The following is a 12,008-nucleotide window of genomic DNA, read 5'->3' on the forward strand; positions in this document are numbered from 1 at the left end:
ACCAGTCTGTAGTCACCATTTCTACGTTTCTATTGTGATGGTGCTTAGTCACTCAGTCATGTCCAACTCGACTGTAGCCCACCAGGCTCCTAGGTCTATGGGATTTCCAAGACAAGAGTGCTGGGGTGGATTTCCATTTCCTTCTCCAGGGGATCTTCCTGACCCAGGGCTTGAACCCATGTCTCCTATGTCTCCTGCACTCCTGGCAGATTCTTTACCCACTGAGCCATCAGGAAAGTCCAGGTGGTGATAGTGGTAAAGAACCCACCTGCAAATGCAGGACGTGTAAGAGACATGGGTTCAATCCCTGGGAAGGAAAGATCTCCTGCAGAAAGACCAGACAACCCACTCTGGTTTTCTTGCTTGGAGAATCCCATGGATAGAGGACCCCAGGGGGCTCCAGCCCATAGGTTATCAGAGTTGACCATGACTAAGTGACTCAGCACACAGGTTTATACTGAGGGTAAGCAAATGTGGAAATGAGATAGAGCTCAAAACAGGACTGTGCCAAAGGCTTTATTTTCCCTGATCGCAGCATAAGAATAGCTTTTTCTCTTACCCTTTCTTATTTGTCTCTAATTTTCAGAAACATGGATTCAGACACACTGGAAGCCTTCCAGAGTGAACTCACCTGCTCCATCTGCATGAACTGCTTCCTAGACCCCATCACCATAGACTGTGGGCACAGTTTCTGCCGTCCCTGTCTGAGCCTTTGCTGGGAAGAAGGCCAGTCTCCAAGGAACTGCCCTGAGTGCAGGGGAATAGAAGAGAGGCCCCATTTCCAAACCAATATTGTACTCAAGAGTCTGGCCTCCCTTGCCAGACAGGCCAGAGCTGACCACGACCACAGCTCTGAGGAGCAGATCTGTGTGACACACCAGGAAGCCAAAGGCCTCTTCTGTGAGGCTGACCAGACCCTGCTCTGTGGGCCCTGCTCTGAACGCCCCGAGCACGCAGCTCACAGCCACAGTCCAATACACAAGGCTGCTGAGGAATCCCGGGTAGGTGATGCCTCTAGAGCAGTTCGGGATCTAGAGACTCCTAAGTCAGAGAGGAAGACGAGGATGCTGTGATGGTGATGGGGGTGGAGATAGTGGAGGTGGGATTTCTGAATGTGGATCCTCACATATAATGTGTCCTCTCAGTGTTGTTGCCCAACTGTCCACAAGTGTGGAAATGCAGCATCCCGGGGCGGGTGGAACCAGGGACACAGGCTTCTGATGGGAGCTTGAGGCTTTCTTAATCAAACTATATAAATGTGTAAGTCTTAATTTATTAGGGTATGGATTTTGTTATCTGTAAGGTTTTCCCTGTTCTCTACTATACATTTCTGTCACTATCACATTCAAGTGCTAGATTCAGATTAATGTGGGAAAATCTGACTGCAGCATTCTAACTTAAGGTCTGTGTAACCAACAACTACCTTTGCTCGTGAATAAGGGGATGAAATTTATGGTGTCATCTTCCATGTCACTAAATCCCATGGGTATCTTGCAGGAAAAATTTTTGAAAAGAATGAGCTCTTTATGGAAAATGAGAGAAGAAATGCAACTCATTCTGAATCAGGAAGCTAAAAAAACTCGGTCATTTAAGGTAAGAATAAAAAGGTTACTATTTATTTATATAAATATTGACATAATTCCAGCTGTTTGATCCATTTAAGTTCCATTGGTCTCTTCCCTGGAAAAGGTGTGGTTTCAAATGACCAATCAGTGATCACAATTGAAACAGGCCAATACATGCTAGTTCAAGGATGCTAGTACAAGGGAAAACCACAGCATGAAAAGCGTTCCTAGGCCAAATTTTGAAGATTTGAATACAACCTTTCAGAAATGAAGTATAAGACACATTTCACTAAGTGTGACTAGTGAAATAGAAGAGATGAATAGAGTAGTAGTATGTAGAGGCAAGATTCATGTCAGAGAGGAAATAATGGATAGAGTAAGAACCTTAGAGAATCCTCCTAGGGAGAGAGCTTGGGACTCCTCATATGGCTTGATTCAAGCAAAGAAAGATACTAGGAACTCAGAGAATGCATGGACAGGAAGGACCAGCAGATACAGGACCTTTGATGTGTGAGGCAGAAAGTTTGCCAAGAGCTTTCTTGATGACATCAAATAAATATTATTTGAGTTTTGTTTTGAATGCGAGCATAAGCAATGTTTTGAATCCACTATCCCCTCAGAAATATGTGACCCTAAGGAAGGTGATGATTAAATTTGAATATCAGAGGAGGCATCCATTGCTCCAGGAGGAGAAGAAACCGCATCTGGAGGCCCTGAAGAAAGAAGCCAAGGAGATTTGTCTACAACTCAAGGAGAGTGTGTTCAGAATGACTCAGTACATAGAAAGACTGAGAGAAATGTACAGAGAGCTGACCGAGATGTGCCACAAGCCGGACACAGAGCTGCTCCAGGTGAGAAAGGAGGGTCAGTCCTCAGAGAGAAAAACACTCTTCTAGATGAGCTGCTGTGACACTGAAATGTTCCCTGAATATACTGTTACTTTCAGCTAAGAAAGGTTTTTCCTTGACCCCCATTGTTGTATTTGTCTAATCCCCTATTTTTGGAGAAGGCAGTGGCAACCCACTCCAGTACTCTTGCCTGTGAAGTCCCATGGACGGAGGAGCCTGGTAGGCTGCAGTCCATGGGATCCCGAAGAGTCGGACTCGACTGAGCAACTTCACTTTCACTTTCATGCATTGGAGAAGGAAATGGCAACCCCCTCCAGTGTTCTTGCCTGGAGAATCCCAGGGACAGGGAAGCCTGGTGGGCTGCCGTCTATGGGTTTGCACAGAGTCGGACATGACTGAAGCGACTTAGCAGCAGCAGCAGCAATCCCCTATTTTATCATATCCTGGTAACTTTTAGAAGATTTTTTGCCCATTTCCTAGCTAAAATAGGACTTTTTTTTTTTTTTTTTTTTTTAGTGTGATCAGGGGTACTATCTGGATAAGTTTCCAAAATCAGCAAAATTCTATGATCAGGAGAATGTTAACTTTCATGGAGTAAATCTAATTATGTGTTCCTCTAAACCCTTGTCACTCCCTGCTATCCCAAATTTTCTGGAGATACTGAGCTTTCGCTTTTTGTCTCAGCAAGATTGTTAGAACTAGTCATCAATTTCCATATACTCTATAATTCATTTTATATGGTTCCCTGTTTTGGTTTATTGCTTTCATAGATGGTGACCTCTGTCCTTGGGAATAGCGCTGGGCAATGAGTGACATTGAAATCCTAGATGTTGCTACATCATTATGTACTCTTCATGGCTCCCTCCCTTCCTCAGTGTGCCCTGATGAAGCCCATCATATTTTATTTTAAGCTCTGTTATGATGCCTTCTGACTGTTCCTTAGAAGAGGATTAGCAAAACAGTATCTTATTGAATAAAGAATAGAGAAGAAGATGCAAAAAGACAGAAGTCTCATGATTAACATGATCTTTTTTTTTTCTCTTTGCAGGCCATGGGAAATGTATTGGAAATGTGAGTATACACTAATGATTTTTTTATTTCTGGAAAAGTTGTTCTCTTTTTGATAAAATGGATACACAGTTGTTCCTTAGTAGCATGGGAGATTGTTTTCAGGTCGTCCCCGATATCTAAATTCCAGGATGCAGGATGCCTTATACAAAATGCCTTAGTGTTTGCAGTTAACTTACAAGCATGCTCCCTTACACTTTGTCATCTCTAGACTACTTGTAACAGCAAACATACACAAGGTAAATTGAATATTATTCAAAAAGTTCCCTGGTATGTGGAATTTTCAAGTTTTACTTTCTGGAAATTTTTTCTCCAAATTTTTCATCCAAAACCAGGAGTAAGGATGGAGGAATAGATAGACTGGGAATTTGGGATTGACATGTACACACTGCTATATTTAAAATTATATATAAGATAGTAGGTCCAACAAGGGCTTCCCATAAAATACATAAATGTATAAATAAATAAGTACATAAGTAGGCAACCCAGAACTTACAAATTGAATCCACATGGGAATCCATGGGTGTAGAACCTTCATATGTGGATTATCAATATCATCTTTTTGGCTATTTTCTATTTTATTTCAAAAGAATTTCAAGGCCTTCTGGTCCTTGGTCTCAGAAGTTTCCTTTTCATTTGGCTGAAATCAAATGTAACTGAAAACATTCTGACATGCTGGACTTGGTTTTACCCACTCATCCCATCCTCTCCAACCTCACCACAATAAAACTTTGGAAGGAATTTGCCAAGATATGACAGAGGAAACACCTATGCTAGTGAGTTGGAAGCTGAAAAAGGCCTGAAAGAAGCAAATTCCCTAAGCACGAGAAAAGGAACTGTGCTTTTGTTCAGAGGAGTAGCAGTGACTCAGCCTGTTCCATCATTGTAAGCTCCCTTGTAGGCAGGACCTCAGAGGGAGTGGCTTTCTGCTGCACACTAAGTTAGACTTTCAGAACAAGGTAACCAGGCTGGAATTGGAATCCCTTTCTGGTCTGACAAGAGCAAACAGGTCTCAATCAACGAACTCTTCCTTGTAGACACTGAATGCATTCTTGATGACTACTTGCTGACTGCAATCTCAGAGGTTTAGTCTGAATTTTTTCTCTCTGTAAAATGCCCAGGATCTTTGCATTATCTGAGATGGAATAGAAGAAGGGAATGAGGTTCAATGAGTGGAAAACTGGACTAATAGTTGAGAACAATGGGGAAGTTGAAATTTGATATAATTTGTATTTAGTGAACAATATGGTAATGTTTTTATATTCCCAGCTGTGTAGAATATATTGTATATGTAACTAACAAAATGTCCTGGGTTAAAAGCTGCTTTTATACAATGGTCATGTGATTAGACTTTGGCCTCGAAATGTATTGGATGTCATTTGTTTCAGGACCTACTTGGCACAGATGCAGACGCCTCAGCCAGTGAACCCAGAGCTCACTTGTTGGCCTGTTGCTGGAATCCTAGACACTCTGAACAACTTCAGAGGTAAGGGTCAGCCCTGTGGTGATCAGGACTATGCTTCACTAGAGCTTCCTAGGAAGGAGCCTTCTTTTATTATTTTATTTTTTCTGAAATGACGGTAGTACTTAACTTCCCAAAGTGGTAGCATCTTTTCTGCCTGTGTAGTCAGATTACAAAATTCAAAGATGAACTTTGCCACCTGTAGTTTACTGAAAATACAAAGCCAGATGCATACATTAAGTTACAACTGACATAAGTGAAGCAGTAGTAGAACAACCAGGACACTCATGTTGTTATAAAGAGAATATTTAGCTTCGTGAGTAGCCATCAACATTGTGTTTATTCAGGTTATTTCACTCTTGAAAGGTTAATTGTGGCATTTCTGGTTTTAACATGTTCTGCATTTCATATGCATTTGTTATATATTGTGCAGAGAATATTTATTATTCTTAAAATAAGGACTAATTGACAAAACAGATTAAAATTGGCTTATGCCGAATAACTGTAATGCTCTTAGATCAATCTCAGGACAACTGAAAGGCAAGGGATATGTGCACATGGTTAGCCAGAACATCCTTTCAGAAGCTTCAAAACTATTGATTTATTGATTTCTTTCAAATGTTTGGACCTTTGAGAATGTAATAGGTAGAGAATACACCCCAATAAATTTTCACCAGACAGCAAAGTGCCATCTATCTATTAAATAATATTAAAGACAACACAAGAAAAGTTTTCTAAACAAAAGATAAAACATATTTTAGGTAAGCCCTGAAATAAACTGTCAAGAGATTGACATTAGAGACTTCACACAGTTTATGATGTATCTTTTTTTTCCTTCTGTTTCTATATGATTTGAGGCATTCTATATGCTGTAGAGATAGTGATAACTCTTGTTCTTCATCGTAGAGCCAGTCTGAACTCCCTTTGCTTTGTTTTGTGTTTCCTTGGAGGAGGAAAAATGAAAAAAGGCAGAGGGAGAGAGCCTCTGCCTCTCAGAGACACAGAAATCCCATTTGCTAACCCAGTTTTTTCTCTTTCTACAGTGGATAATGTTCTGACTCAGACAACCATTCACCATCTGAGCCTTGATGATGCAAGTGTGATGTCAGGAGATGACCCCCAGGGTATGTCCAGACAGCTTGATGGTGGGGAGAGCTTTGTGGCCTGGGGAGCTCAGGCTTTCACCTCCGGGAGGCATTACTGGGAGCTGGATGTGACACACTTCTCCAACTGGATTCTGGGGGTCAGTAAAGATATCTTGACAAGTGATACTATTATCCGTATTAATTATGAAGAAGCATTTCTTCTATTTTCTGAAAAGGTGAATGACCAGTATAGTCTCTTCACCAACTCCCCACCCTTAGTTCAGTTTGTAAAAAGGCCTCTGGGTAAGATTGGAGTTTTTCTGGATTATGACAATGGAGCTTTGAGCTTCTATGATGTTTCCAGAGGATCCCTCATACACAGTTTCCTTCCTTCCTCCATCTCCTCCCCTCTGAAGCCTTTCCTTTGCCTTAGGTCTCCAAGAATTTTCTAATTCTCTGACCATATTTTTTAAATTCTTCCCTGAGGATGTTGCTATCTTAAGCCTCATGCAAGGTCACAGAACAATACCTGACTGTGTCTGAGCACACTGCAATTTAATGAAACATAATGATTGTATGTTTATAAAATGGCTTAAACATGTTGAATGTATAAATTTGTTAATAAAGTTTAACACAAAAATTTATTATGGAGTATGTCATAGAATAAAATCGATTGCTTTCCTTTCTTAAAAGATGATTTTAGTAAAATAAAAGTTACATTTCATAAAGATTAGCCTATTTAAAGTATATAACCCAGTTACTTTTTTAATATACAAAAATTCATGGAACCAGAGCTATGTAATTCCAGGACATATCCATCACCCCAGAAAGAAATCAATGCCCATCAACTTATATTCCCCATTGCCCCTCCCCCTTCTGATGTCACCTTCAGTCTAGTCTTATTCCTCATGGATTTTTTTTCTTAGTATGTATATATATATATTATTGAAGTATAGTTGACTTGCAGTCTTTCAGGTGCATAGCAACATGATTCAGTTATACATATATACAAATATTGTTTTTCAGGCTAGTTTCATTATAGATTATTATAAGGCATTGATTACAATGTCTCTGTGCTGTACACTAAGCCTTTGTTGGTTGTTGGATATCTATATTTTAAATTAGAAATCTAGAATTCTATTCATATTGTCAAATAAATGGAATCAAAATGTCATAAATTTTTTAGTTAAGCAAAAATTTATGTTTTCTAAAATATATATATTATGCATACTATATATATATGAATCCAAAAGCTTTTTGACTGTACTTGATAAAGTCTTCAGAAAGAACATCAAAAAAAAAGACGAAGAAGAAGAAGAAGAGATAGAGAAATTGGAAAATGTAAACCAAATGAAATGGGAGCACTGAACATGAAATAGAAAAAGTGAAACAAACTAGATAAAAGTAAAATGTCATCATACAGTCCAGCCTAGCCCACCAGGCTCCTTTACCATGGGATTTTTCAGGCAAGAATATAGGAATGGGTTGATGTTTCCCTCTCCAGAGAATCTTCCTGACCAGGGATCAAACCCGCATCTCCTATGTCTACTGCTTATCAGGAGGATTCTTTACCACTGAGTCACCTGGGAAGCCTATTGAAATGTACCTCAAGTTAATCAAATTAATCTAGAAGTAACTTTGAGAAACACCATCTTGGGTATTTGCGGTTCATGTTGGCATATCACAGGACATGTGAGATTAAAAAAAAAAAAAAAAAGCTGAGAAACTTTGTACAACTCATTATTTACCAAAAATGTGTGTCCATGGAACCCTCTTTCTTAAAATTGTTTATCAAAAGCTCAGGGCTCTAGTGGATTGAGGGACATACTGTGAATAAAGTTTATTTAAAATGCACATTAAATGGGAAAAAACAACAACAACAACAATCCTAACTCAAAACATTGGCTTAATTTTTGAATGTTTTCTGTCTTGCAAAATATAATCAAATCACACCTTTAACATTGCATCAACTTCTTTTGTTCTATTAAAAAAAGGTGAAGCACTTCAGCTACAGCTTTCTTATTCTCAAAAGACTGGACTCCCAGCAAAGGGGAAATCTGTGCTATACTCAGTGTTATTCAAAGGAAATATGAACTGTTACGCTCCTGGTAGGGCTTGATCATTTTTATTTAATGCTTTTATTATATCTTCCCTTTTGACTAGCTGGTAAAGAATCCGTCTGCAATGCAATAGACATGGGTTCAATCCCTGGGTTGGGCAGATCCCCTGGAGAAGGGAATGGCTACCCACTCCAGTATTCTGGCCTGGAGAACTCCATGGACTGTATAGTCCATGGGATCACAAAGAGTCAGACTCAACTGAGCGACTTTCACTTTTATTATGGATGATATCTACCGGCAGAGTACAGGTGACCATTCAACCTTGCCTTGCCTTATAAATTAAACAGGAGTGCTAGAACTAGAATGGCTTGTTTCTCTATGTAAAATAATGACAAAGAGAAAGGGCTTCCCTGGTGGCTCAGTTGGTAAAGAATCCACCTGCAATGCAGGAGACTGCCTGCTGCACAGTACACCCGGGCTTGATCCCTGGATCAGGAAGATCCCCTGGAGAAGGAAATGGCAACAGAGTCCAGTGTTCTTACCTGGGAAATCCCATGGACAGAGGAGACTGACAGGCTACCGTCCATGGGCTCACAAGAGTCAGACATGACTTACCGACTAAATCAACACCAAAATAATTACATGCAATTTTGAGGGGTCAAGAACAGTGATATGGTAAGTGGAAGTGCATGCATGCACATGTTTTCATCCGCCTAGCCAGTCAGTGTCTTTCTGTTGGTGCATTTAATCCATTTACATTTAAAATAATTAATTGTATATATGATCGTATTATCACTTTCTTTATTGTTTTTGGTTTATTTTCTGTAGGTCTTTTCCTTCTCTTGTGTTTCCTGCCTAGAGAAATCCTTTTGGAATTTGTTGTAAAGCTGGTTTGGTCATGCTGAATTTTCTTAACTTTTGCTTGTCTGGGAAGCTTTTGATTTCTCCATCAAATATGAATGAGTCCTACTGGATAGAGTGTTCTTGTTTGTAGGTTCTTCCCTTTCATCACTTTAGATATGTGGTGCCACTCCCTTCTGGCTTGTACAGTTTCTGTTGAGAGATCAGCTGATAACCTGATGGGAGTTCCCTTGTATGTTATTTGTCATTTTCCCTTTGTTGCTTTTGATATTTTATCTTTGCCTTTAATTTTTGTCAGCTTGAGCATTATGCGTCTTGTTGTATTCCTCCTTGGGTTTATCCTGCCTGGGACTCTCTGTGCTTCCTGGACTTGGCTGACTATTTCCTTTCCCACGTTAGGGAAGTTTTCAACTATTATCTCTTTAAATATTTTCTCAGGTACTTTCTCTCCTTCTTCTCCTTCTGGGACCCCTATAATGTGAATGTTGGTGTGTTTAATGTTGTCCCAGAGGTGTCTTTTTTTTTTTTTCATTCTTTTTTGCTAAATTCTGTCTGTGGCAGGGATTTCCACCATTCAGCCCACCAGGTCATTTATCCATTATTTTGCTTCAGTTATTCTGCTGTTGATTTCCTTCTAGTATATCATTCATCTCTGTTGGCTTATTCTTTAGTTCTTGTAGGTCTTTGATAAACATTTCTTACATCTTCTCCATTGTTTTCCTGAGATGCTGAATCATCTACACTATCTGAATTCTTTTCCTGGAAGGTTGCCTATCTCCACTTCATTTAGTTATTTTTCTTGACTTTTATTTGTCCCTTCATCTGCAACATAACTTTCTGCTTTTTCATCATAATGAAGTTTCTGTAATGTTCTTCTAGCCTCTGTGGGATTATGGCTTCTTCTCTCTACCCTCTGATGGAGGGGCTAAGAGGCTTGGGTAAGCTTGTGATAGAGGACTGGTGGTAGGAAAAACTGGGTGTTGCTTTGGTGGGCAGGGCCTTGCCCAGTAAAGCTTTGATCCAATTATCTGCTGATGGGTAGTGTCCAACTCACTCCCTGTTAGTTGTTTGGCCTAAGGTGGTGCAGGAGGGCTGAGAGGAGCTACTCCACCTCAAAGGTCAGGAGGATCGGCTGTGAGGAGATACCCCTTGTCCAAGGTAAGGAGCAGCAGCTGTGCTTTGCTGGAGCAGCCATGAGAGATACCCCATGTTCAAGGTAAGAGAAACCCAAGTAAGACGATAGGTGTTGCAAGAGGGTATCAGAGGGCAGACACAATGAACCATAATCACAGAAAATTAGCCAATCTGATAACATGGACCACAGCCTTGTCTAACTCAGTGAAACTAAGCCATGCCATATGGGGCCACCCAAGATGGGCCAGTCATAGTGGAGAGGTCTGACAGAATGTGGTCCACTGGAGAAGGGAATGGCAAACCACTTCAGTATTCTTGCCTTGAGAACCCCATGAACAGTATGGAAAGGCAAAATGATAGGATACTGAAAGGGGAACTCCCCAGGTCAGTAGGTGCCCAACATGCTACTGAAGATCAGTGGAGAAATAACTCCAGAAAGAATGAAGGGGTGGACCCAAAGCAAAAACAATACCCAGCTGTGGATGTGACTGGTGATAGAAGCAAGGTCCGATGCTGTAAAGAGCAATATTGCATAGGAACCTGGAATGTCAGGTCCAAGAATCAAGGCAAATTGGAAGTGGTCAAACAGGAGATGGCAAGAGTGAATGTGGACATTCTAGGAATCAGCAAACTGAAATGGACTGGAATGGGTGAATTTAACTCAGATGATTATTTTATTTACTACTGTGCGAGGAATCCCTTAGAAGAAATGGGGTAGCCATCATGGTCAACAAAAGAGTCTGAAATGCAGTACTTGGATGCAATCTCAAAAACTACAGAATGATCTCTGTTAGTTTTCCAAGGCAAACCATTCAATATCACAGTAATCCAAGCCTATGCCCCAACGAGTAACACTGAAGATGCTGAAATTGAACAGTTCTATGAAGACCTAAAAGACCTTTTAGAACTAACACCCAAAAAAGATGTCCTTTTCATTATAGGGGACTGGAATGCAAAAGTAGGAAGTCAAGAAACACCTGGAGTAACAGGCAAATTGGCCTTGGAGTACGGAATTAAGCAGGGCAAAGGCAAATAGAGTTTTGCCAAGAGAACACACTGGTCATAGCAAACACACTCTTCCAACAACACGAGAGAAAACTCTACACATGGACATCACCAGATGGTCAACACCGAAATCTGATTGATTATATTCTTTGCAGCCAAAGATGGAGAAGCTCTATACAGTCAGCAAAAACAAGACTGGGCGCTGACTGTGGCTCAGCTCATGAACTCCTTATTGCAAAATTCAGACTTAAATTGAAGAAAGTAGGGAAAACCAATAGACCATTTAGGTATGACCTAAATCAAATCCCTTATGATTATGCAGTGGAAGTGAGAAATATATTTAAGGGACTAGATCTGATAGACAGAGTGCCTGATGAACCATGTACGGAGGTTCGTGACACTGAACAGGAGACAGAGATCAAGACCATTCCCATGGAAAAGAAATGCAAAAAAGCAAAATGACTATCTGGGGAGGTCTTACAAATAGCTGTAAAAAGAACAGAAGCAAAAAGCAAAGGAGAAAAGGAAAGATATAAGCATCTGAATGCAGAGTTCCAAAGAATAGCAAGAAGAGATAAGAAAGCCTTCCTCAGCGATCAATGCAAAGAAATAGAGGAAAACAACAGAATGGGAAAGACTAGAGATCTCTTAAAGAAAATTAGAGATACCAAGGGAACATTTCATGCAAAGATGGGCTCGATAAAGGACAGAAACGGTATCGACCTAACAGAAGCAGAAGATATTAAGAAGAGGTGGCAGGAATACACAGAAGAACTGTACAAAAAAGATCTTCAGGACCCAGATAATCACAATGGTGTGATCACTCACCTAGAGCCAGGCATCCTGGAATGTGAAGTCAAGTGGGCCTTAGAAAGCATCACTACGAACAAAGCTAGTGGAGGTGATGGAATTCCAGTTGA

The 12,008-nt window shown here is 40.3% G+C and overlaps 1 protein-coding gene across 1 annotated transcript; it reads left to right on the plus strand.

Moving 5' to 3' along the window:
• The first annotated feature begins 590 nt into the window (after positions 1 to 590).
• Positions 591 to 6,480, plus strand: LOC616308 (tripartite motif-containing protein 64). The gene is made up of 5 exons (XM_024987385.1): positions 591 to 1,001; positions 1,498 to 1,593; positions 2,186 to 2,417; positions 4,845 to 4,967; positions 5,987 to 6,480. Exons 1-5 carry the CDS (start codon positions 591 to 593, stop codon positions 6,478 to 6,480), a joined length of 1,356 nt encoding a protein of 451 aa, XP_024843153.1.
• Positions 6,481 to 12,008: the final 5,528 nt, after the last annotated feature.

The sequence above is a fragment of the Bos taurus genome, chromosome 29 (assembly GCF_002263795.3).
Source record: "Bos taurus isolate L1 Dominette 01449 registration number 42190680 breed Hereford chromosome 29, ARS-UCD2.0, whole genome shotgun sequence".
Lineage (NCBI taxonomy): Eukaryota > Metazoa > Chordata > Mammalia > Artiodactyla > Bovidae > Bos > Bos taurus.